Here is a 27754-nt window from a genome sequence, read left to right as displayed (position 1 = left end):
TATTTATAAGTGGATTCTAATATGATATATTTAATTATTATATGATTCTACTTGTTTAACGAAAATAAATGTGGGAGGGAGGAATCAAAACTGAACTCAATTAGGTCCCATTAAAATTTTGGGTTGTGATTGTAAAAAACCTTTTTCTATGTTTTAACCCGACCCACTATAAATAAAGAAAATTGGGAGCCCTTTTCCCTATGAATTTGAAAGTTTTGTTAGTTTTTACTAGATTAGGAGCTGAATTCAGACTTTATTTCCTACTCCTCAAAATAGGATTATATATATTGTGTTTTACCCACTAATAAGAATTTAAAAATAAGCTGGAAGGTTGAGGGCAATTATGTCAATGAAGAGTGTTTTATTTATTTTTCAGAAAATGATTTACCCATATACATATGTATGTATATAAAAGTTAACATATTATTTTAAAATATTGAATCATTACTAGTTAGCGTTACATGGAAAATTAATTTTAAATATAAATGTTATTTGTACAATGAGGAAAATATATGAACACAAATATTTATAGGGTTGTCAACACAGAATAACATATTCGAATGTATGTTTTTTTTTTTTTTTTTTTTTGCGTGTTCAACCTTATAGGTTTTTGTAAAATATAAACTAAAGAGCTCACTCAAAAACGGGCGCTGGTAAAATGAGCGTGCTTAACCAATAATGAGTAGAGAACTAAATAAAAAAGGAAAAAGAAAAGGAAAACGTTTACAAGATTACAAAGAGAAAAACCTTTAACTATTAAAGAATAGTTATAATATATAAATTCAACGTTAAGCTATGTGAAAACGGTTGATAAATCTTTAAATTGTGTAAATTTTTTTGAGCAGTTATGAAACTATTTGTTGTTTTATTTATTCTTTTACCATATACTTCAAATGGTATTCAGTGGCTGTAAGTATTTCAAATATGTAAGAGTATACAAAAAATATATCTATATTATTTATAAATATTTCAAAACACATTTCAAACACTTATTAAAAGGTTTTATGTGGAATTTTTTTTAATATTCTCAAAATTATTTCTCAATATTCCAATTTTGATAAATTGATTAAATAATTGTAAATATTCTTATATTTTGAAAATTGATTCCTTAATATTTATAATTTGAAATCTTTGGATATCTTAATTTTCAGTGATTATTTGAATAATGAAAAAGTATTAAATTATTTATCTATATCATAGCTTATAACCATATTCTTTACTAATATTTTTATCGTAAATAATATACGTTTTTAAGCATCAGTACACAAAAAAACCTTTTAAAGTATAAAAAAAGCTTTTTCCTTTATTGGATTATTCTGTGCAACTCTAATCATAAAATAATAAAAACTTGAGTATTAATGCTTAAATGGTACGTTTTAAGACTAAAAATTGAGCATTAATTGTCTTATTAATGTTCACCAATGTATAACATCATGTGTTTTATTCACTACAATATATCCTAACATTTTTTTTTATCAAATCAAATTCAGTCTTTTTTTTTTTAATATACATGCAATATAAAATTATATAAATATGAATGTATATTATATTAAATATAGCGGTAGAATATTTACATACAACAAACCTGAAAAAAGTATGTAAGTTTTGGATGGATGATTCATTAACCAATGATGTGATTCACATTTATAAAAGACAATTTTCTGATACCCAACTAATTTTGTTATAGTTTATCTATCTAAACGTTTATAAAAAAAACATAACGCTGACCCAGTGTATAAACATACTAACTGGAGAAACATTAAAAAAATTAGTTAAATAGCTTTATGGGATTAACCATAGATGAAGATTTTGATTTTGCCGTTTTTTTTCTTCCAAAAGTCAATACTTTTCTTTATTTCAGAAGCGAGAATATGCAATGTGCTATGAATTTATTCAATGAGAAACCCTGCTATGTGGATTTAACAATAATATATAGAATGCAATGTTGCAATTATTCAGAGAAATTGTGACTATTTTACACTGACTAATAGCTGCAGTGGTGTGCAATCTATATTATTAGCTTTTAACAAATATAATTATAACAATTGTTTCCATCAATAGCTACATGTACTAGTAAACAACAACATTTTTAGTAAACTGTACAGTAAAAAACAGCTTTATTTTAGTTTAATGACATTTTTATGTACCCTTAAAACTTAATGTTTATTATACAATCCAAACCAGATAGCACAGTTTAGCACTCAATTTAATATATTTTGTGTGCTAAATACATTTTATAAATTTGGTAGATTATGCTAGTGATGAATATTGGATAAGATATAGTCCTCCAAATATTGAAAGTTTAATATTTCATTCAAGCTTTTGTACACATAGCATATTTTCACGCTGGGTTATCGATACAAGATTAGAAATTAATGATAATAAAATGTAATTTGATTCATGTAAAGTTTCTTAATAGCTACATTTTTTTACTTAGTTTGCGCAGCATTTAATATTATGATTTAAAAATTTAGTTTTAACATTTTTTAGCCTAAAACTGGTAATGCAATATATTCTAGTTACTCTATTAATGGAGTAACTATTTCCAATATTAATATAAAATCAAGCTGTAATTCATTTTCGAAATTGTATTTTATTCCAATCACAAATTTTTAAGCTATCTTTAACTTTATTAGTAAATTTATTTATTAATACAGTTAAAATACAAATTATAATAGTTATTCTTTCTTGAGTAAATGAATAAGTTATTTGACCTGTAAGAGCGTTTTGGCCCATGCATAACACATTGTATGTCCCTTACTTTATAAATAAACATTTAACCTTTTTTATTTAACACATTAAATGGTTGTATAATTATTTATACTTAGAGCCTAATTACACAAAAGGAGATAAAAATGTTTTCCCCATAAATAAGAAAATAAAGTTCATAATTGAAAAATATGTCGTTAAAATATTGAACCATTCATATTTATGAAGCAAAAAAGTAAAATAGGAATTCATCATTATTTTGATTTTTTTTTAAAGATTACCATAGAGTGTTGAGGCAACAAATTTATTTTTCGAAATTAGTTTTATATAATTTTAAAATTTGAATTATTAGCATTTTTAGTTGAAATTAGTTTGTATATTTTAAAAGTTTACCGAAACAATAAAATGATCCTATTATAATGATGAATGCCTTTCTAATAATTAAATATGTGAAAATATGCGTATTTTTAAGGGTGTGAGGATACAATTGTACAAGTAGATAATAAAAGTTCAGAGAAGGAGTTAATGTTTATATCCCGAATGCGCTCATTTCCCTTTATCAATTAATAGCACTTGGGAATACGAATTTTGTTCAAATAAATTGAAGCAAATGATGTAATTCATCTTTGAGCGCAAAATCCAAAACGGATCTCAATTTTTCTTTCAGTGTTCTGAATTTTGAAATATCTTGGATTATATTAAATCGGTACTATTATCATTCGGTGTCATTTTTTACCCTTAAGAAAATCAATAAATTAAAAGTACAATTAATAAAACTTACTAAATTCTAAACTCAATATATTTCCTTTTTTAGGGTAAAAAAGGATGAAAAACGACACTTTTCTTTAGATTTTTAGAACTTATTCATTATTCATTGTTATAAAGAATATCATTTTAATATTACAAAATATTTATGTATGTTGAAGTTTGATTTGATCAAGTTGATCACTTCTTCTTTTTCTTCTTGTTATTATTATTATTTATCTAGAATATAATCAGTAGATATTTGAACTTTAAATACTTTACATTGGTGACCTAATTTACTGTTGTTTTTATGTTGATATTGTTTTTGTGATCTATTGTTTATTTTATTTTGTACTAGACTATAAGAAAAAAAAAAGAAGTAAGTTTTTTTTTTCTTTTTTTGTCTAAGGGGGAGTACTGTTGAAGTTTGATTTGATCAACTTGATCACCTTTTTTTTTTTTCTTGTTATTATTATTATTTATGTAGAATATAATCAGTAGATATTTGAACTTTAAATACTTTACACATATATATGCAATTCATTTTAATAAATGGTGAAGAAATAATATGAGGTTGATAGTCTGGGAATATATAAAAGATAAACAGCAGTTGGTATGCCCGAATTATTTGGCTTACTACCAAAGGATTTCGGGGTTTTTCTGTTTATTTTTTTTGGGAGAGGTAGCGTGATAAAAAAAGGTACTTGATTTAAAAAAATTTTATTATCCACTTCATGACGTCATACTCAATGATTTATAGTGATACTTAATAAAATACGGTGCTTCTTACAAATTCAAATAAAATAATTGTTTATTATATTTGAAAAATAATCAAATTCCTTACTGATCGCGAATGGATCTCTTCATTTATTTTGATCCTGAAATCTCCTTCCCAAAAAAGAGTCCACTTTACTCCCTTATGTACCCTGGTAGTTTTCCTCTGGTTAATTTTCATCCCGTCGTTTCTCGTGGAATACGGAATCCTAATTCAAACATATCGTGAGATGCATGATCAAGTTAGAATTATCTTCCTTCGATCCTAACTCTAGCAGAATATAAAAGTCTACTTTTTTCTGTCCTAATGGTTAAGGCCTTAGCAACACTAAAATTAAAGGCATATCTTAATTTATATCATATTATTGAACAGTGTGCCCCTTTTAGAATGATTCAATTGTTTAAATGTGTTGTTTTTTATATATTTTAATTTTGTAGTAATAGAATATTCAATTTGTTGTTGTACATATTTGTAAAATTAACATATGTTTATTTTATATTTCACATCCAGTGAATGAATCCGGTCATGTTTCAACTATTGAATATATTTATCATTGTTATATATTCCTAAACAAGGAAGAAGTCGACTCTACTCTTGTATGAAATATAGCTTTGCTTGGCTTTCTTCTTAGGATACATTTTCATCCCATCATCATCCCCTTATTTATTAGAAATCGAGAATCTCTTGATGAAGATAATTTATTTAAGATCTCTTCTTTTTTTCATAGCTCTTAAAGTACTTTTTCTGTCTTTAATGCATGAATATCGATCTAAGCAAATGAAAAGTACAGCTAAATTAAAAATTTGTCTCTATATTTACTCAAATGTTTTTAATATATTTAAATTTTATCACCCAAGCTTATGTATAATATTAATTCTCTGATAATACCTTATATTTTACATTATTATATTTATATATGCCACATAAGTGTCTTATTTTATTCTTTTAGAGTTGTAGTGTCTGGAAGAGGGGTCATGAAATTGACCAAATCAATAAACATATTTTTATAGATATTAATTTTATCATTTTTCATACTCCTTAATAACTATATTTTGAGTTAAAACATTAAAAAAATCTATCATCTCTGATACTCTAATAACAACACAAAATATAATTTTGGTTCAACTTCAATGCATTCTTTTTTAATGGTCCAACAAGTCCAAGTCAATATATTCCTCCATAGCATTTCTCCAATACTATTAAATCTTGATGAAATCTTTCCCCTGGTTCATCACATACATCTCCCAAGATTTTCAGGAAAGCTTGATAGGTGGCTTTGAAGAAAATGAATTTTGATACTCATGTGACATCCTATGTCCTAGTAATTCTCAATCAGTAAATTCACTAACTTTTTGTAGTTAGTTACTTTGTGGATCCCCAGGAAGTCAACCACTACATATTTGTTAGAAATTCAGCCATTCCTTTCCTGTTTTCTCATTTGATTGACCAACTATTCATCATTAGTGAGTTTTTGTATTTTTGACCCATCAAATACACTAGCCTTTTTTTTCAAAATTGAAAGTTTTGGAAATTTCAATGCGATATTATTGAAGCATTTTCCGTTATAAGGTCGAGCTTTGGCAAATTTGACGAGTCCTAGTTTTGTGTGGAAATGTGGGTAATAATGTTTTCCCTGGTAACTAATGGCTCATTAATATTATTTTTTTTCCAGGACTTATATTTATCTAGGAGAACAATTAGTTTTTACCCAATTCTGGTATCTAGCTTTGCTGTCCCATAAACATAGATACCATGTGAATCCAGTTTATTGCACCCCCCCCCCCACCCAAAAAAATACAGCTGTCAACTCAGATGTTCTAATTCTATTTATAATTTTGAATTGGATTCATAACTTTTTATTCCCTCCTATAATATACTTCAGAAAGAATAATAGAATGTCCAATAGTAATGGCATCCAAAATATTTCCATATTGTAGAAGGACACATTTCATTCCATTCTTCGAGCGATCTATAAATAACCTTCATTCATCTGGTCGAGAAAATGGATGTTCTATTTTCTTTAACCAGCTGGGATTGTAGTTACAATAAACAATAGCCTTCTAAAGGGTTATTAACTCAAGTGCTTATGCACTCATTTAGCACGGATAATGTTCGAATCGGTGTGATTTACTACAAGTTCAAGCCATATAATTATAAGGTAATTAAATACAATTACAACCGTTATGTCATATAAAAAACATAGAAGAATAAAATAAAAATTTCTAAGCTATTCAAATTTAAGTATGATTCTTTACCGATAAGTAGAGGAATCTTTTTGTCGCTCTTCGTTATATCCATCTTGAGAGCACTGTATACCTGTAGAGTTCATGAATTTTCTAGGAATAGCTTGTAGGTTGACATAAACAATCCTCATATGTATTTTTACATAGCTAAAAAAATTCTTTTATTTCACCTGATTATGGCCATGGGTAGTGATTTAGTTGACCAAACGACTTCATATTTTGGATTTTATTATTATTAATTAGTTTTAAAAACATCATCTCCATATTAATAATTTCTGTGGTTATTTCTTTATCATAGGGAGTGACTCATAACGAATGAATCACTTTGGAAATTATATATGTGTTCCAAACATAAATTTTGTCCCACTTGTCAAGATAGAAAATTGAAAAGAGCTACAAGCCAGCCCAATCTTTTTGGTAGTTTCTTCGAGATTTTTTTCACCACAGTCAGAACTAAGTCAAGAACAGAATAACTTGTTGTTTTATGCCGTGTTAAAGGTTGGGAATAGTTTTTCAATGAGTCCATGCTATTGGCTGAGTATTTCAGTTTTCTGAAGGTAAATTTTTGGTCCAGAATATAGGGAAAAAATATTTAGTGGATTTAAAGTTCTCTTAAAGGGATTAAGTGTATGTAGTGGACCCCCCAATAAAGTTATAATTAAGTCATCCACATTACAAATACACTTTGAATTGCACTAAAAGGTATGAAAAACAATTATGTCACCATCCATCCAAATTTTCTGGAGTAAATGGTCGATGCCCATAATAAAAAGCAGAGCAGAGGAAGGGTCCTCTTGTTGCACACCTTTTCTGTAGTTAAATATAACTGATTCGTTCCCATACTGAACTATGGTTTGTGATTTGGCTAGAGGAGCTCCCGCCATCTTGAGTATATGATCACCAAATCCATTGAGTTTCCATTAGCGTTTATGTCTCGTTTCTTCTAGCCAAAAGTCTAAAAAAAAGGAGATCAAAAGACTCATTCAAAAGAGTCTTGCAATTGAGAAGATGGGTTTCTTTCATTACTGGTGTCAAAAGTGGTCTCTCTACCCTCACAACACTCTTCTCATCCACTTTTCTGGACAATCTGATGTGATACCCTGAGATCTCTAGTATGGGACCTCATGGACTTGAGAGGATTGCCTTTTTTTTTTAATGTCCTCCGGATCCAGTTTTTTTGATTGAGCCCTTCTTCCTTTACAACTTTTACGACTTGCTGAGGGCATAGATGGTGGTCCCCAGATAAGCTTAACTGGTTCGAGTGGACGAATGAAAATTCGTCGATCACGTTCAAGTGCCCTTTACTCAACATTTGCGTAAGCTTAGGTTTTTTTTTTTTTGTAACTCATTGTTTTATGCTTTAATATATTGGAATAAGAATGAATTTCCATCACATTTTTATGTCAAAAAGAGCACCAGAATATTTGACTTGATCTTTTATAAGATTTCCGTCTTGACATCCGAATGAAAATATCGGATTCAAGCTCGACTTGATGAGTAAGAGAACACCTCTCTTTTTGAGAGGTATTTTTTGAACTTTTTTTTTGCTATCTATTTTGAAATAGTCGAAGTTTTTTATTCCCATCAATGGAATTAACTTCTCCGGGTTGTCCATCTACTTTAGTTTTGTTAGTGCGTTTCATCAGATCTAGCCTTGGGGGAATGTTTAAAGGTATTTTTGTATATAATGATGCGTAATCATATCCATATCAGGGTTGAACACCCGAAATTTCATTTTCAGTTAACCCAAAATGAGGGGTCCCTTTGTAATCTGTCAGTGGTTTCATATAAAAATCGTCATGAGCACGTTTATTGTCGGACTCTGTAAGTCACAAAAAAAGTATCCCAGCACAATCATGAGCTCAAATTTTTTTCTATGCATATTTGACATTATTCTCTCTTTTTGCAAAGATTTTAGAGTAAATAATTATTTTTTATTTTCCAAGTAAGGAGTTTTTGGAGGACGAACTGTTTCCATTTTGATAAAAAAGTAAAAGAATGAAAGAGAGTTTATCTCTATGGATGAGGAAAAGACGGTATGTATAAAAGGGTATCTTAAATATTGAGGTGCTAGATGCTTAGTATAGAAAGAGAGCGATTGAAGAAAAAGATGGAGGAACAAAGAAAGAAGAAGGAAAAGAGTTCTTAGTTCATTTTCCTTAGATGATGAAAATCATAAATTAGTCTCTTGGGTCAGCATTTAGTACGTCTAAAAGACACTCAAACAAGCACTTATAGTTTCAACAAGGAATATAGACAGTTTTTATTATTAAAAAAACAAACTTTATCGACAGTTTTACGATATTTATGCAGAGAGGAAGATAAGCTTTCCTTCAATCCAGCAATACCTAAAAAACATAAATGGATTGATCTTCATTCCTTAAAAACAGCACGATGTTACCTCTTAAACACAAAAATACCCTTGTCAGCTGTCGATTCTGTCGTCTCAATTGATACGGTACCGCAATTTCATAGTTTTTTTTTTTGATAAATAAACAAAGTAATAATTTTACTCACCTTATGATCCGTTTCCACAAGGACAGGAATACAATTTATTGTTAATCCCTCGTTCGTATATATACGAGTATATTAGCCATCCTATTATTTCTATGAAGACATTTTAGCTATCATATAAAATACAAATGTATAGCTACGCTTATAATATAATATTACTCTGCAATATTGTCATTCAGTATCGAATAAAATACTATGCATAATTGTAATATTATGAAATATATATATATATATGTCCTTCATTTTAAAAATTGTGCAGAAATATGATAATGATAATTTACGATTATTTAAAAAATAAATAGGGGTTGGTATGATAAACTTATTTAACTAACTACTAGATCATTTCAAACCTTCTTTTCTGGGCGAAACGTTGTTGATACAATAAAAGTAACGAAATCACGGAAAAACTTATTTAAGAACTAGGAACATAGAAGAGATCCAAGATACTTTATCTTCAACAGGAGATAACCGATTTCGGATATATATGGGGATGTTTATGGGACGAAAATTTTTCCCAAGAAGAAAACTAAACAAAGCTGAATTCAAACAAGAGTATAGTCGACTCCTTCCATGGGTAGGAATATATACATCTATATACAGCAATGATGAATATATTCAAGGGGTGAAACTTGAGCGGATTTATTCACTTTCAGATTAAGATAAAAGACTCTGGATATGAAATATAAAATAAAGATATGTTAATTAAAAATACGTACAACAACAATATGAATATTTTATTACCATAAAATAAAAATATTAAAAACACATATTAAAACAATTGAATCATTCTAAGAGAGAAAATTTGATTGTAGATGTGTCTTTAATTTCACAGTTGTGAAGGCTAAGATAATTTTTCAATCATTAAGACCGGAAGAAGTATACTTCTATGTTCTCATATAGTTAGGATTCAAGGTTGACATAGGGAATCGAATGAAAATACTTTTAATTTAATCATCCATCTCAAGAGATGTTTGAATTCTGATTCCGTTTTCTTCGAGAGACGACGGGAAGAAAATAATCAGTGGAAAACTACCAATCTTCATAACGAAGTAGAGTAGACTCCTTCCTTGGAAAGGAGAATCCAGGTTCGAAACAATATAGATATCCATTGAAGATTATTATTTAATTTTAATATTTCAAATATAATCAACAATTTTTTTTTTTGAATTAGTATAAAGCCCCGTAATATATTAGTCATTATTATATATTACGAGGAAGGAAATATAAAATTGACAAGGAAATCATAAACAATATTTAGATAGTGTTGTTTGTTTACTTGTACACCCTATAAAATGGGATCACTTAGAAATGATAAAATTGAACAAAATTCATCGGAGATGCAAATTTTTTAAATATATATTTTTTAAATTACACAATGAATACTTTTCTATAATACAATCTATGAGATTTCTTATCACTATAACTGATGAATAAGTTATAAGAATATAATGTTGAGTATTTTTTTCATTATTTTTCAGTCTAAAAAGGAAATACGAGTATATCAAGTTCAAAATGAGATACATAATCAATAAACAACTTATGTAATAATAAAGAACACTTTTCCATAACTTTTATTAATCGTTCTTTTAATTTGATGATTGTCTTAAGGTTAAAAAATGACTGAACAATAGTAGTACCGAATTACTATAATCCCAGATATATCCGAATTCAGACAACTACGAGAAAAACAAGTACCATTTTTTGGATTTTGCGATCAAAGATAAAAGAAGAAAATAAACACATATATAATTAGCTCTATCACAAAGAATTGAACCTTTATGGGAGCGACTTGGTATAAACGAGTTTGAAAATTATATGCAACAACTTCTTCATATTTTATTTTATTTATTAATGGAATTATGGCTAGTATAAAAGTAAAAATCGGTAATCTGTGCTCTTATTAATTACTATTCCCTATTTTGAAGATTAAAATGTTACCATCAAGCAAGAAACAATATATTTATTCGGTTTTCCAGTGTACTACATTTTTTATGACATTATCTCAGATGTGGTTTCTACACACCTTAGGATTTCGTTGTTTCTCACTCTTTTTATTATACTATAAGATTTTACAGGTACTATCGAAATGTTGTCTGGTATCAGAAATAAATTAGCATATTAGTCAAAAAAAAAACCCCGATATATTGTGTTTGTTTACCATATTTAATGAAAATATCCCTGTTCTTCGAAAGGGTCTATTATTTATTTATCAAAAAGTTTGAAGTACAGAGTGTCAATAATTGTTTTTTCTTAAAAAATTCTGGCATATAATCTCAAAATGAATTTATCCAAACAGTACATTTCCTAAATATAGTCCAATCTGGATAAGTGATTCAAAAGTAACTTTTTCTTAAAACATATTATTTTCTCTATATACGTCTACATAAAAAAGTAACATTGACATAAATTCTTCGGTAAAAACAAGATCCAGTTATACTTACTTTGTTTAATCTTATATCAGCTTAAATGAATTCAAGTCATAAGAAAAGAAACAAAAATGACTGATTTATAAAATATTTCTTTTGCCATTTTAGATTATCCATTCTATAATCAAAGAAACATATATTTCGTTTATTGTATTAAATTTATAAACCAAACTATTTTTCAATACTTCTTTACTTTTTTGCACCTACAATATTCGATAATGTTTTAAATAATTATTTTCTAAAGCGGATTGTCATTTTATAAGTAATTGTTTTAAAGATACAATGCAGTGATACGTTTTGATTTGTGATTTTTATAGTTATTTTATTTTTTATTTAAAGAAATTATACTTATCGGTCGTTCCATCAATTTCATTTAATAAAATTTACACTAACATGATTCAATATGTAAAATTATAACAATAAAAAAACATTTAAAAAAATCCAGATATGTTCAATTATAATCTATATGAATATTTAATTTGTAGGGCCTTATCAAGATTTAGTTCAATTGCTACGATCAACCCACTAGCCATGTGTGAAAAAATGAAAGGGTCTTTGATACGAAAACAGGTGAAAGTAATTCATGTTTTTTAAAAGGAATAGCATTTATAATTTGGGGTTTACTATAGAGGCTGATATCTTGAAATAAAAGTATACTACTCAACTAGATATTAATAGTAATACTCCAGTTAACGTTTTCTATTACATAGGCAAAAGCTTTCTAAAAGTCAGTCTAATTATTTGTCTACATTTTAGTGTCTTTTTTATTATAAAAATTGAGAAGTTATTTCCCTTCTTGATTTAATATAATTTATATATTCATATCAATAACATCTTTAGCTAACAAAACTTCTGAAAAATCCCAAAATTAAAAGATATTCTTTCAGGAAATTTGGTTATTGTTATTTTTTCTGTAGTAATGAATGACTAAGGGTCCTTTTACACGAAATTGTCTAAAGCAGGGACGTCTAACCTTTTAATATAATCGGCTGCATCGCCATTTGAAATATTTTAATGGGCTACATATCATATTAAATTAAATTTTATGAAAAATAGCTTCATAAAATAAATCTATTAAAAACAGATTTATTTTAAAGTTCGATTAAATATAAAAATGGCCAAATCTTTTTTTCAAAAACAATCGACTTCTTGGCTATTTGCTCCGCTTCATAATTTGGAAATTCTTTTATTTGGGAAATATTCTTCAATGTTTCTACAATTTTGCGTTTTCAAAGCGTTTTGATGATATCGTGAAAATTTTGCTCAAAAAATGCTACTTGAAATGAGAATAAGTGTGGGCCACACTTAAACATTCAGCGGCCACAATGCACCCCGCAGGACACAGGTAGGATCGAAAGGTTATCGCATCAACAACTCAGAATATGGTGAAATTTAGTAGACATGTAAATTTGTATCTGGAAGCATCAAATCTATTCTTTTTCCAATCAGATTATTGATTCCCGAGCTATAAAATCCTTTTGCTAAAATTTTACAATATTAGCAAAAACGACTCCATATTTTAACCCCTTATTTAATTTCAACGGTGAATTTTCAAAAGTGAAAGTGTGTTAAAATAATAATTTTTTTATTAAATCGTTTTGTAGCTTCGGTTTTATGTTGTGAATATATTCAGAAAAATGCCTAAATTATAGAACAAAAAGCTTAAATGTATTATACTTTTTTAATGTGAAAAATTTATTTTGTATATAAAATTTTGAATTTAAAAAAATTTGGCAACAAAGGATTTTTCGAAAGTTTTCCTTTATGCGACCTTATCATATCTGACAACGGCAATTTGTATTTAGAGAACGACTTCTCCACCTCTACAGTTACAATTGGACAGAGCTTGAACATAGCAACTAGATTAAGATCATTGGGCTCACTTTCATAGTACTGAGTGTTGCATTAAAATCTGAATACTTTGAATGTTAAATTAAACAAGATATAATTTATTAGAACTTTAACAAAACTGATACTATAAATAAATATGTGTCTAAGCTCTTTTAATAATTTATATAGCCGTTCTTAGCGGCAGTTATGGGTTCCAGGGCGTGGTGAAAGGCCTGGCACCCGCTGCAGATGTAGTCCTCTGTTTTTGCGTCCCAGTGATGACTCACAGTAGCTTTGAGGGCATCTGGCCTTCCCCATGACATGTACCAAAAGGTGTAGTCGTGACTGGCTTCAGGGGTGTAGAAAGGGGGCAAAGTGTCAAAATAGGGTTCAAAAGAGTTTTTCTACGCATAAGATGGATTTTTTTATTATTGTTGTCAAAAGTGGCCTCTCCATTTTCACAAGACTCTTTCCACACACTTTTTTGATAGCACTCTGGACAGTCTGGTGTACTCACTTTCCACATCTCTAATGATCATTTTGTGGATATTTCGTTTCTTTGGTCCAGTTGATTTCTCTTAATTCATAAAAGAGTGACAAGTTTTTAACAAATCAAAAACAAAGATTCTGGATGATTAAAGAAAAATCACAGTTGGAATAATTAACTTGATCAACAATTTGAATTCAGTTTTCCCTGTATCGTTAAAGTGATAACTTGTTTAACTATTCTTCCAAATCCTTCAATGCATTTTCGTGTACCCCATCAATAGTTCTGTCCTTAACTATAGCCTAAGAGATTTGATTTTCAAATTCATTTTAATCCTATCTATCAGTGATTGAATATATTTCATTATTGAGCTGAAATATAATAAAACATATAATTTTATATTATAAAGTTGTCTAAACTTATTTTGTTACAAAAGTCGTTTTTCCTTTTATGGACTGTTGTTTGATATAAAGTGCGGTTATTTTATAATTAAATATAAATTCTTCCCTTATCAAAATACTAAATTCGTGACATTAGATTATTGTATCAAAGGAAACTCCTACTCTGATAATCTAGGAGAGCCAAGTGTATCCTAAACAAGAGATACCAAAGACATCTACGGTTTCTGGGTAAGTGGCTGCAGTCATGCAGATCACTGCATGACTGCCCAAAGTTTTGGGGAAATCACCCACAGATAGGGCTAATAGAGACCATCTTAAAATACAAGATGATCACATCCTTCTAACTTAAATTCTATTTTATGGTCGGAGCTTTGAACCAGCTATCTATATCAGGGTTATGAAACTTTCTTCGACTAACTCTTACAAGACCCTTAAATGTGTCTGTATTAAGACCGACTCTCCATCATAACAGCTCTGCCTCAGCAACTTCTGGTCACTGAAATGGAAACAACTTCTTTTTTACAATTTTGGGTCAACTTTTACCGTCAGTTAAGACGAAATCACGGCCCTTACCAATAAAGTATTTTAGATTTCGATCCCTACAATTTATTCGATAAGGTAATTTTTCTTCTCTTGAGCTGCAGAAATTAAATAATAAAATTGCCCACTTGGAGTAAGTGACCCTATCTTTGAGTATTTAACAAAAACTCTAACCATGATGGATAGAGTAGAAACCAATCAAGAAAAAGATCTTCCTCGTCTCGACTAAAGATACTATAAGGAAATAGAAGACTAGACGGTTGAAAAAATAATTAATCAAGAAAACATGTATGTTTATTTAAAAGGGAAATCTTCCTTCAAACATCTGCAGAAATTGCTTCCAGGAGGAAAAATGACTTCCATAAAACCTTCATCAGGCAAAATATCGGAGGGTTCGGAGAAAAAATCCGCAGAAACATGCTGATTTTATTCTAAATTATATAGTGGTTCGGACTGCAAGTCGAACAGACTATGTGACTTCTTTTTGAATTGGATGGTTTTGAAAGATCCATCAAAATGGAAAGCTTTGTTATTTAAAAATCGGGATCCTGGAAGAACTTGAAAAAAGAAAAAAATCTTAATCGTGATATATTTTTAGATGTAAACATCACTGAAAAAAAAAAAAAAAAAAAAAAAAAAAAAAAAAAAAAAAAAAAAAAAAAAAAAAATTCTGTTCATCCAAGGATATGAAAAAAATATCAACAGCCATGGACCATCGGGTTGCCTTTTGAATTTCTCAAAAGGTTTAAAAATTTACTTTGTCGAATCCTCTAAGAAGTGTTTAGGGAAATATTCAAGAAAGGATACGTTCCATATTTCATGGCTGAAGGAATTTTGACGTTGATCCTAAAAACGGGGAAAATAGTAAAGACATCAAGAACTACAGTCCAATCTCTCTCCTGAATACTTTTTTCAAGATACTTACATATATTCTAAATAGAAAAATAAAAAATGTTTTGCAGCACATCATTTATCCTGATCAGAAAAGTTGTATGTTGGGTATATACTTGTTAGTTAGTTTGTGTTCAATAAAGGATACAATGGATCACTGATCGTCAGTTAATGAAAAATTCGTAGCACTGTTAATAGATTAAGAAAAAGCTTTCGACAGTTTATTACAAAAGTACATACTCAAACAGCTGTACTAAATGGATTTCCAGATATATTCGTTGATTTGATCTTGGCTATTTCACGACACGCAACTTCGGGAGTTGATATTCCATGAATAGATTCCAAATTTAGAATACACAAAGGTGCTAGACAAGGAGATTTGTTATCTTCACCCTTATTTATAATCACTATTAACGGTTTGTGGAATAAAATGAGGCTAAATAATGTAATAGGTGGTCTAACAATTGACAATTGCCTGTTAAAGTCGGTATTGTACCCTGATGACGTTTCCTTATTTCTGGCAGGATCTAAGGAAGAAATAGTACAGTCTTATGAAAGCCTCGTTCAAGAGCATTAATAATTTCAAAGATTTCAGGTCTCTCAATAAATCTTAAAAAGACACAAATTCTTTGGAATTGTGAGTGTGAGTTGAAGGTGTCTTTTGGTGCACTAGACATACCTGACTCAGCTGTTTTACTTGGTGTTGGGGTTTCTGCAGATTCTTCGGAAGCTTCGAAAATAAACGAAGTAAAAATTATCGAATCACAAAAAATAAGTGTTAAATTTTATAATAACATTTCTTTAACTCAATAAGAAAGGTAGAAAGCACGGGATATATATACACTCCCAATGAAATTCTATTTATTAAGATATACACCCTTTTTTAATCAAATTAATGAAAAAATAATCAAGATGAGAGATGGTTTAGGATGGGGTAACTCAGAACTTTATATTTCATGAACCAGAGTGCAAGCTTCAGGTCAGGCGGCGTGGCCTTGGCTCCCCTTGTATTAGACCAGTGTGGAAGTCCTTGAACTTCTATTAGATTAATAGGATATTCTCCAATAAAGATTTTTGGGTGATGCACATTAAAAACAGATTCTTGAAATATACAGGGCGTTGCTTTTCTGAAAGAATTGGCATGGGTTCTCTGATACAATCAAGAGTAATAAAAAATGTGGGTACTATTGTAAATAAATGAGATCGTCTTGGGACTCTATATTGAACATGGTTCAACCTCTACTCTGAACTAAGAAACTCCTGAACTTTAATGCCAGGATCAATAGTAGGGACGACTTCTTCAGCGAATATAATATTACCTATGTCGGTCCATTTCATGACTAGAGGGAAGTCCAAATTAAAAAGCGTATGTTGCAGTTGAGAGCCCGTAGGGTTCCCCTGTTGCTATTTACATAGCTTTAGAGAGCTAACGATAAAGAAAAAAGTCGTGCAGATTTGATAAAGGGTCATGATCACAAGGGTCCAACATAGATCGTAGTGAGGAGACTGAGGAAACTTGGACTCAATATGAAGTTGGCACTGCTAGACCTATTGATAATTATAAGTAAGCCGATCAGTGACTCACACCAAAAATGGTTGTGGTATAGAACGACCACATTCTCTCTTAACAAATAAATCAAATGTTATTGTAGAAAAGCGTGTATCCCATTGGTGTAAATTGGAGCTGGAGACGTCTTTCCATCTTATCTTTTACTCTCGAAAAATACTTCCTCATTGGAATAGCGGAAGGTATTTTTCTTGTAGCTTCTAATGTGGTCCTGAGCTCCTCAGACTGCCTTATTGCAACATCCTGCAAGCATCATGAGGCTCTTAAAATTGAGCTCCTACTAACAAAATTCCAGGGAATTCTGTATGCGGTGAAGGTTGATGAAAGAAACAATCCATCATGGCTTGAGTCTCTCATTTCCCAGTAGATAGACGCACTCAAGAATTTTGAGGATTGGGGATCCCCTTGAAGAACCAGATGTCAGGACCTGTAAATTAATAATAAGCTTATCTCAAGTCTTGTTTACTACCGGATATACTATGCAAGTTGATGATTGAGGACAAATAGTATGTGCGGGAGGAAAATGAACAAATAAGAATGTATTAAAAATAGCTTCAGGTGAAATATTTAGTATCAATGCTTCAGTTGGGCCTTCTCCGCCTTTTTTTTTCTTGAACCACTCCTTGTATTTTTTTTCTGTCTTTCCTTTTATCTATATTTCGAATTACTTTTAGAAAGATATTTTAATGACCATAGTTAATAATTGGAAATTATATTTCTTATAAAATATTGCAATTAGATTTGTGTAATGTATATGAAGCGAAAGTAAAAAAAAATGTGTATGTAAGTTATGTGTACTCATCCACACACACTCAATCCAAAAATATCTAGAAATGTGGACTTTTGTAGAACAGGAGGAGAGAAAAAGTAAACAAACTATTATGATCATCTACAAAAATCCCATAGCTAACAATGATGTAACACAGAAGATGAAAATAACGTAGTAATTTTTTTTAAATATATCAAAATTTAAGGAGATATCCCTTTCTTTCCATAAATATATAGATTTTCTTTTGTCTTGTACGACTAGCTTTTTATCCACTCTCAACTTCGACTGTCCAAAGGAGAAGTAAAATTTTTAAAAACAAAGCATATGGCAACTCAAGGCTTATTGAAATAAAAAGTGACAGCATTACGCATGTAAGACTGATGTTTGACTACCACCACGCTTACAATATCGACGTCATAGAGTATGAGTGGTTGCGTACTTTGTCAAAATCTGTCTTTCTTATCCAGCAGTTGGTAAGATACATCAATTTGAAAATTCTAGTAAGCCTTATTACCCAATGGTCTAACCTAGTATAACTATTTACCTTTTGGAGCTATTCTTCTGTATTTTTCTTTTTGTCTACAGTTACTTATTATTTAAAGTATAGCTCTAAATTATTGAATATATTAATTGATAATCTTATAAATGACTGATTATGAAATTACACAAATTATAAGCGAAATCCTTTTATTGATAAAAATTAATAAAACAGTCCAAATCCTATGTCATACCTTTTTTGAGTTCATAATACGCAGACTGAGGCGCTTTTAATCGTGCAAGAGGTAACTTGTGGAAGTTATTTTAAACAGCAGAAAGGAAAATACACTTCATCTGTGTTTATTTAAAAAAGTGAGTCTTGTAGACTGTGTTACTATCATCATCATTATTAAAGTTGAAGTTCACAAGAGCAATTATTTTTGTTCTTGGCGGGAAAATGACAGAAGGTTGATATAATACAGTCTAACATCCTCTATCATGGAGTTCTTGTTTCTTCTATATATTAATAGTATTTCCACCAACAATTTTTAATAGATACATGTTTGGATGTGAGAAGAGAAGTTTCTATATATGAACATCGTTCTATCATTTTAAGTCCTAGACTGAGACGTAACTTAAGCGAGTCAATTATGATGCAGATGTGGCTCACTCTATCAGCGGAGCTGATTTTCAAATGTCATTTTGAGTTATGATCAAGCGTTCAAAGGGAAAACCATTGTCGTTGGTGTTACGGATATTTCCGTTATTGGGAATCAATCCTCCATTTTTTATATTAAATTTACTCTCCACCATCTTTAAAACTCCAAATTTTGCTAAACATTTCAATTATGCTGTCTTTCATAATATTATTTTATAGAGGCCACCCATTTATGCTAAAAACACAAGATTTCTATGAGATAAACTATAGTCCATGTATGGGTTATTGTAGACTTAATGTTTACCATGGCATTCCCATATAAAAAGAAGATATTATAATATTTTAAAATGTACTTTTGTTTTCAATGCACTACTCAGAGTTTCTTACGATTCATCAATAACTTTTTTTTAAACTCAATTTCTGCTACGCCTAATTGGACGATATTCTAGTTGCGTGCAACTTATAAACAAATCACGAAGTAGGTTTGAAGAATAAATTATTTATTGAGTTATTTTCAATACAGTTCCTAAATTATAAGTAATCAAAAAAAAAAAAATCAAGTAAAATGAAGGATCTTCTTTCGAAGCAAATATTTTTATATTTATATGATCATACTAGAGTTATAATCCTTATTGAATTTATAGATTAAATATGATTTTATTTTATAAATTTTATTTGTAAAAAACAACATTTAATAATAAAAAAAACTAGATGTTGATCAATGTTAATAGAAATTCAAGGTTAGACCATCGTGTGATCGGGTTTGCTAGAATTTTCAATTTGATGTACCGTATCGACTGCTAGGTAAGAGAGAAATTTTGACGTCATATTGAATAACAACGGTATATTAACACCATATAATACTAGAAATTATATGATGAATAGTAATAGTATATACTCTTTGACGTCTTTATTAAAAAGCGTGGTGGAAGTCAAACATCATTGGGAAAAGCGTTATGGTATAACCTTGTATTTCTAATAATCTTGATATTGATGAAATGTTCTTTTTTTAAAAAAAAAGCACACTCACAAAAAAAAAAAAAAATTCTTAAATGGGATCTTGATATTTCTATTTAAATGACTATTTTTGGGGTCATACTATAATTAATATTACTTACTATATAGATCTGTAGAGGTCTATGGGACATAAATTTTTTATTTATAAGTAAGTATAATGTACAAAAAAGATATTTCAAGGGATAAATTATAATAAAAAAGTCAGAAGTCACATATTTGTAAATTAACTGTGCACATGTAAAAAAAGGTTTGAGAATACATGTTTTGTTTGCTATTCTCCCAGTTACTCTAACGGTAAACATTCTGTTGAGTAATATTGCACCTATCCAGCACTCCATAGGATCTTTTAAGGTGTTTGTCCAGTCCAATAGGTATGTAAGAGTCGTTACTTCTTGCTGCATAAAGAAGAAATAGAAATACCGTGATTATATATTCTATTTTATTGTGCAATATGTGTGTAGGGATGACATTACAAGCCAATCTCCAATTGTTATTGATTATTCGTAATGTTAACTCAGAAAGTAATTGGTTATGTGCACTACGTACGGCATTCATATGTAATTGTAGAACCAATGTCTAGACATCTATACAACGGATTAACAGAATGTGCGGCCTTTTTTTACATGCCCAACTGTCGATTTATTCGTAAAATGACATGAAATAGCGATTCTTGTCCCGAACCACTTTTCTGGCGAGTCTGTTCAAGGACTCCACAATATATTTTTAAGTTTCTGAGTACCAAATCAGCATGGAAATCCACTATTTGGCTTACAGAGGTTTTCTTGCAGATACTTGAAAGAAGTATGCTGTCCAATGCCAAGTGGTCCAGGAAAGGAGGACAACAACTTTGTATTATACTACTTAATCATTTTTTTAAATTCTATGAATTAACAGGAAAATCATTGGTGTTGCTTCTGTGGCCTTAATCCACAATTGTATAAATTGTTGAAATTTTTTATGTTATGAAGAGTTTCTCACTTGTGTTTCATTTATGCTTCAAGTTCAATTTGTCGTCTACAACCGGCATAGGAAGAACTAAATTCAAAATGAATTGTCATACTTTAATCATTTGCTTCCAGTATTCACTAATGATACATAAAGACTTTATCAGCTCCTCGGGACCCATGAAAATACTTTTGTTGAATTTAAATGAATTCCTTTTAAAATTATCTTTTTGTCCAGTAATCCAAACTACTTTGACTCTGATATGCCTCGTGAAGTTTATAGATTTTTACACAGTTACTATTCTTTTTAGACTTATACCATATATTCATTTTTTTTTATTGTGGCTAGACTTTGTGAGCGTTGATGAGTGATTAGTAAAGTTATAATATTGTAGAGAAAAACACGTGCAAGGAGAAGGAGAAAAAAAAAGACATATGGTATCATTGTTTAAAATACTGATGTGATTATCATCTGCCTGCTTTATTATGATTTTTGAGGGTATAACGAATGTATTTATTAGCAAAATGTTTAATGAATATATACTACGTATAATTGACTTCGACGTTTTTTATCCGTTACAGTAGATTTGAAAACGTCACACTACATGAAATTGTAATTCATTATGAACATTATTCTCAGAATAATAGGTAATGAAATGACAAAGTAGGGTATTTCGAAATATATTTGAAGTTCAAAGTTTAAAAAAGAAGGCTTTAATTAAATATAATCTACATACTAATTAATATACCATCATACATTTATGTTAAATATACAAAATTGAACAATTGGAATCCTATACCTAATAACAATAAATTATATATACAGAATATTGAAATAATAGATTGATCCAAATAATATTTTCTTGTTCTGACATCGGAATCCAGTTAAATATGTCATAACTTTAGGTTGCAAGACACAAGCGAGACGTGGAGTTTAATCAAAAAGATAATCACCCCTCTTCTTCATGTGGAAGTTGCTATATACAATTGTACACAGGATAGACATATTTCTACCGATGAGATCTATCTAATTATTAATGATAAAGTAAATGTCAAAATCATAAAATTAGACAATAAATATACTAATAAAAAAATGTTAGAATTAAATCCATCGTAAAGATTTAGTGCAAAAGATAATTATGTAGTAATGCCCGGCAATATTACTCCTTATTAAGAGCATCAAGAAAGATTTTTCCCCGTTATTTATGATTATATAACAACATACTATTATCATGAATACACAATTGCTAATTATAATGATACACCCAATGTAACTACCCCCGTTATTGTGACCATTTAAGTAGTTGTTTTCGGGAATGATAACGTTCATGATTGATAGAAGAAGATGTATATTATTTAATCAATGATGCCATAAGTATTTCTTCTCTTCTCCTCGCACGCTTTTCTATTCTTACCAAAATTATCACCCTTAGTCTTTAGTTATTATGAACTTTGCTTGCTTCTGTAGTTAGAAATCTTTAGGATGAATTTTCTACATTATTACGGACATCATTTATAAAATCGTATGGATAACTAGTAAGCTTAGACAAAGAAGTGGTTTTATTAGCACTCCTCTCTTTATTAGTCTCTCCATTATTAATTTTATATTTCCTTCTAAATGATTTTTTGAGTAATTAAGTTTGCAATTTTGTTTGTTTCTGCCGAAACAGAAACGACAATGTTTTCCAGAGCAGATAATGAAGGTCTTTTGAACATTCCTGTATTTTCAGAAACATGAAGATTATTCTCTGTATTTTCTATAACCTTTAGAGCCTGAATGTACATATGTTGTTGTGCGTCCATTTAACTTGTTTATACTACTGTTATCAGTTATACAATGTGTAGTTCAGGCCGATTGTATGAATAATTCAATTAAATAATTAATATTTTATAGAGAAGTGGATAAACCCCAGTTTAAATATGCTTAATATTCAAAGTAATTTTTTAAGTAAAGTATTGCGTACATAATCATATAATCCACTTTATTAATTAATTTTGGAACTTTTTTATACATAACAAAAAATCGATATTCCTTTGTAAAGGATTTGAGTTAGTTGTTTCAAAGATACACTTTAACAAAAACATTGTGGAAAACTGTGACAACATGCTCAATCACATTTATATTTTGCTAGAAAAAAGAAGTTTGGACTATTGTAACAGCCAACTGGTTGAAAGCCACGTCAATTAAGGAAAATTAAGTTGTCCTTTAATCCTATCCTTCAAGTTAGTGCCTGCAGATTTGTTGCTGAAGTGAATTGAATGTGTTAACATGCATTTGCTCTGTTTTTGATGGTAAACTGTGAAATATTGTTAAGAAATACCGACGACGAGCAGAGGGGCTATAGTCTTTGCAGAAGCTTCTTTCTGTATATTCTAAAGGAAAAAAGTGCTGAAATTAGTGACAAACAAAATGCATCAGCCTCACATATTACAGCCAGATGAAGAGGAGTTGTAAAGTACTACAATAAGATCTTGACCGATTCCATCTCGATGTTTAGTATTCATCGATATATAAAGTAATATAAAAAAGGAAACTATTTTCCATAAATTAAACTTACCAATATTTTTTTCATACTCTAATAGCCGATAGTAGGAAAACTCAACACGACATTCCAAAAGCTTCTGATCCAAAATTTCCTGAAGTTATTCGATCATCGATAAGAAGATCATTGATTGTTATGAATTTCTATAATAAATCAGGGATTCTTAGTGATGAAATTTCGGCTCTGGAGAACGAATACTATCCAAAAAAATATCAAAATAACAATTGAACAATCTTGCAATGTATTTTATCGAACTGTTGGCGAGTCTTTCATTCATTGTAGTTTTTACAAAAGAAAAATATAATAAGTATTTGAAGGCTCATAAATTTGAATGTACTAAGAAAGATTCTAGAGGACAGAACTATTATTTTACAATCTGCTTTATATCCTCCTAATTTTCTTTATGGACGTCAAATGGAATCAGATGCTCAAAAATCTTATCAAGACATAGATCATTGTAAGTTTATTTATGTGAAGGTTTAATAACGCCATAACACATTGTCTTGTGGCATCCTCTAATGACATTGTTCATAATTTACTGATCAACTTTTTTCTTCTGAAAATAAAGTGGACTAGTTCCAGAAAAGATCAGACTATTGAAGTATCATTAATAAGAAACAACTAACTTTAGCGTGGATCTCAATGTTAAACTCAAATACAAGTACTAGTATATATATATATCGTGGAGAATGATATAAATTATTTGCACATGCAATTAAATATTTTAAATTCATAGAAGTAAAAAGTAGGAATTTACCGATGCATCGGAAACAGTATCGAAATCGGCAAGAATCAGCGTTTTTAAACTATCAGATATCGGAATTGGGGCACTACTACCGATACATATTTATATGCAGTATTAAGAAAAAAAAATCTAATTTTTTAAAATTTCATTATTCTAAATAATGAACCAATGAATGAATGTGAGAAGAGTAATATAAAATAACCTAGATTTAATTTGTAAAGATTTTACATGTAGGAATATCAGAAGTGCAATAATAATAAACTTTTATAGTAAAATTCAGGTCATGACATGTTCTTGGTCTAAAATCACGTTTATAATTGTCATAACAAGTTATTAAACACAAAAATGGTTTTTAAACCTTCAACAAATCTAGATTTGACTTTAAGATCTTTTAAAACTGTTCACGTTTCTAGAGTATTGTTACGATTCAGAACCATATTCGGCCAATAAATAACCAATACACAAATTGCACACAGAGATAAATTAAAACTCGAGACCACTGTATATATCCCTCTAAATGTATTTGATGTGGCTCTCTAAAACTGACTTGCTAAGGCGGTAAGAATTATGTGGAAAAAAATCCACGTGAAATAGGAATGCTCCCTTGCACCAGTAGTTCCAACATCAGGACTGTCATGTCTCACGCATTTGGCATGATGTTGACATATTCTTCCTTACGTTCAACATGGATGTGAACTGAAGTCCATTAACAACCCACTCGCTTTTAATTAGAAGTAAGTTGGACTCCACTTTGCTTCATATATGACAAAATTAATATTCCACCTCAGTTATTGATGCCCATTTTAGTTATTGATAATTTAATTCGTCAGGTAATATCACATCAAATAATTTGATGATATTTGCGTGTACCTTAAGTTTACTTTTAAAATATAAATAGTAAATATTCAAGTCCATGGGATGACTGGGACATGTTTTATTTAATCCGGAATCTTTTCTTGTTCAATTTTCCAAATTTTGATAATATCTCTGATGGCAATTTTTTGTTCACATTAAACCTTGACTTCCGAAAAGAAAAGGAAAAATTGACTAAGACTAATAGTAGTTATGTGAAGTTTTGGAATTTTAAAGTATCTACAGGCAGGAGAACATGTATTTATAGCCTTTGAAATCCTAAATACGTTGAGTGAACTGCTTTAAATCAGAAAGAGTCAACAGCCAAAAACAGCTGAATATATGATATATTGTTTTTATGTATATCCCAAAAAGAGAGTCGATAAGGAAGCCCTTAAAAGTACTCATAAATAAAAAGAAGAATAAAATTGCAAAAAGTAGCAATGAATTGACAACGTATGAATCTATCTTTTTAATTAAAAAAAAAAAATGTAAATAACTTTGGAAATTAAATTAAATTTATAAGAAATAATGTTTTTACTTCTGTAAGTTAAGATTTCTTTTTGAGAGAGACAGTTCGTGTCACTCTAAAGAACCAACACTGATTATCTAAAGTGGTAACTAATTTTGTCTGCATATTATGACTTGAAAAATAAGGAAAGTGATTGTCATTATAAATAGGAAGACAAAACTAACACGATTTGTTTTTGTACTTGCAAAACCAAAAAGTAATGGAAAAAAATATGGTATATAAGATAACCCTCGAGAATTGATTCATTTTTGAAATTATTGGAAAATTTATGTTTAAAATGTTCTGGAAAATCAAAATTCTTTAAAATGCATGGTAAAGGTTTATTATAGCTTGTCCAACCTGTATATTGAGTGAGAGCAAAGAAAACGCTGGAGCGATACATATTGATTAAAGTTATGGGTTTGGAAGATACAATATCTTGTGATTCAACTATAGAAATGCGAATCTAATATATATTTCAAGTAGTTCTAGAACAATTAATATAAAAAGTAATTGAAATTTTTAAATCGGGAATACTTGATTTACTTCGTGAAACTCATAAAAAGAACTTTCATATTTCTATATTATAGATCTATTAACATTGAGATTTTTAAGGAAAAAACGCTGATACAAGTGTCAAATATTTGTTTTGTTTTCTACAAAAGTGCAAATATATAATAAAATATTTTATTTGAAATAATTGAATTGTTACAAAATAAGCAACTATATTTAGGTCTGGTTCTTGGCGCTAAAGTCAAAATTTTGATTGTTTAGTAGCCTAGATTAGTGTTATGATAATGAAGTTTTTTTTTTTTCCTCAATTCATCGGAGCTACCTGCACACTTAAAAGCGTCATCCTATTTTTTTAATATATTAGATTAGCTTAAACAAAATTACCTGCTGTGCATCTTATTTGTCACCTATTTAACGCTTTATTGTTAACATGGACTCACCAAATCCCAGCAGAGAACCAACAGTAAAAAACAGTGGGATTCTTATGGCAAATCACTATCAAATAATGCCAAATTGAATTCTTAACACTTAAAGGCAAAACTAGAGATGTTCAAAATGCTATTATAACAGAATGTTCCCTCCCTTAATACATGTTTCTATTTACCAGAAAGTAATTTACTACGGAGAGATAAGTGTTGGTCTAAATAAAGGTAGAATAAGGTCAAAATCATTACTTTATTCAATTATAATTGGTTGATAATTATCAGCTACCTGCCAAGAGGGTGTTTAAGTGTTTGTAAAGGAGGGGAAGGAAATAAATTTATTTTACTGCTGTTTTTTCTTCATTTCCTTATCTACATAGCCGGTGTCAATCCAAAATAAAATTATTGTCAATTGATAAATTACACTAATAAGTAATGTCTTATGAAATGCAAGTTTATTCCTTTGATATAGTATGAATTATGCTTTTGATTTAGTAACTATACGACTGACTTATAACTACGTTGTCAAAATCAAGGCTGAATAAGGTCAAAATAAAACAATAGGCACTAGCAAACTAAAAAATATATGTTCTCTGCAAGGTAGTGTGACTCTCTGTCGCTTGGCCTAATATAAGTATTGATTGCTTGAAGGCGCTAGTGTTGTGTAATATTACATCAACTGTTGTGTGCTCCGGTGAATTCTTTAGCTTTAACAATTAATAAGACTTATAGTTAATAGTTATACAACTTATACTTATTAATAATATTTCATATTTACAAATTCCAATATTGCGATATTTGTAAGTTGTAACATAGTAATTATTATAATCTATTTTGTTGTCCCCTGGTGCTCGAGTGGAGGATCATTGGGATTTCCTTCAAATGAAAGTACATTTCTTATATGGCGGATTGCTCTGAGACGAGAATACGTTAATGGTTCACTCTGGAGGTCATCGCCATACTCTATGTTATGTAAACAACACTTCAAGCTAGAAGAGTTATAATATAACTCTAGCTTTTGTGGTAGAAAAATGATATTAGTATATGAAACGAGATGCGGTCCCATCCCTTTTCCTTGGTTACAAGCAAGTAAAAATCCACTTGAAGAAAATCTTCGTTTGTTCAACATCGAAAATGGGGCAAGTTTAAGGTCTTTAAATCATCATAAGAAATTTT

The 27754-nt window shown here is 29.6% G+C and overlaps 1 protein-coding gene and 1 long non-coding RNA gene across 34 annotated transcripts in view; one reads left to right on the top strand and one right to left on the bottom strand.

Annotated features, from left to right (window-relative positions):
• The first annotated feature begins 635 nt into the window (after positions 1 to 635).
• The window catches only part of LOC121126884 (protein Wnt-4), a 112174-nt gene continuing 85055 nt past the window's right edge, over positions 636 to 27754 (top strand). For 13 of the 32 annotated variants that reach the window (XR_011782865.1, XR_011782867.1, XR_011782866.1 and 10 more), the window contains exons 1-2: positions 698 to 909; positions 11897 to 11987. Coding sequence is in view for 20 of the 32 variants with exons in the window: in XM_071892299.1 (XP_071748400.1) it covers positions 848 to 909; positions 11897 to 11987 (153 nt within the window). In the remaining 12 variants the exon portion in view is untranslated. Of the gene's footprint in view, positions 910 to 3746; positions 3833 to 8417; positions 8508 to 11896; positions 11988 to 21898; positions 24982 to 25012; positions 27729 to 27754 lie in introns of those variants that run through there. The other 19 variants (XM_071892300.1, XM_071892301.1, XM_040722246.2 and 16 more) reach the window with 13 other exon arrangements.
• The window catches only part of LOC139906841 (uncharacterized), a 285448-nt gene continuing 279478 nt past the window's right edge, over positions 21785 to 27754 (bottom strand). For both annotated transcript variants that reach the window (XR_011782868.1, XR_011782869.1), the window contains one exon: positions 21785 to 21892. This is a non-coding gene — a long non-coding RNA (uncharacterized lncRNA). The remainder of the gene's footprint in view (positions 21893 to 27754) is intronic.

The sequence above is a fragment of the Lepeophtheirus salmonis genome, chromosome 12 (genome assembly GCF_016086655.4).
Source record: "Lepeophtheirus salmonis chromosome 12, UVic_Lsal_1.4, whole genome shotgun sequence".
Taxonomy (NCBI): Eukaryota; Metazoa; Arthropoda; class Copepoda; order Siphonostomatoida; family Caligidae; genus Lepeophtheirus; species Lepeophtheirus salmonis.
Note: the sequence above shows the minus strand (reverse complement) of the source record. Positions and strands in the feature narration are given on the sequence as shown.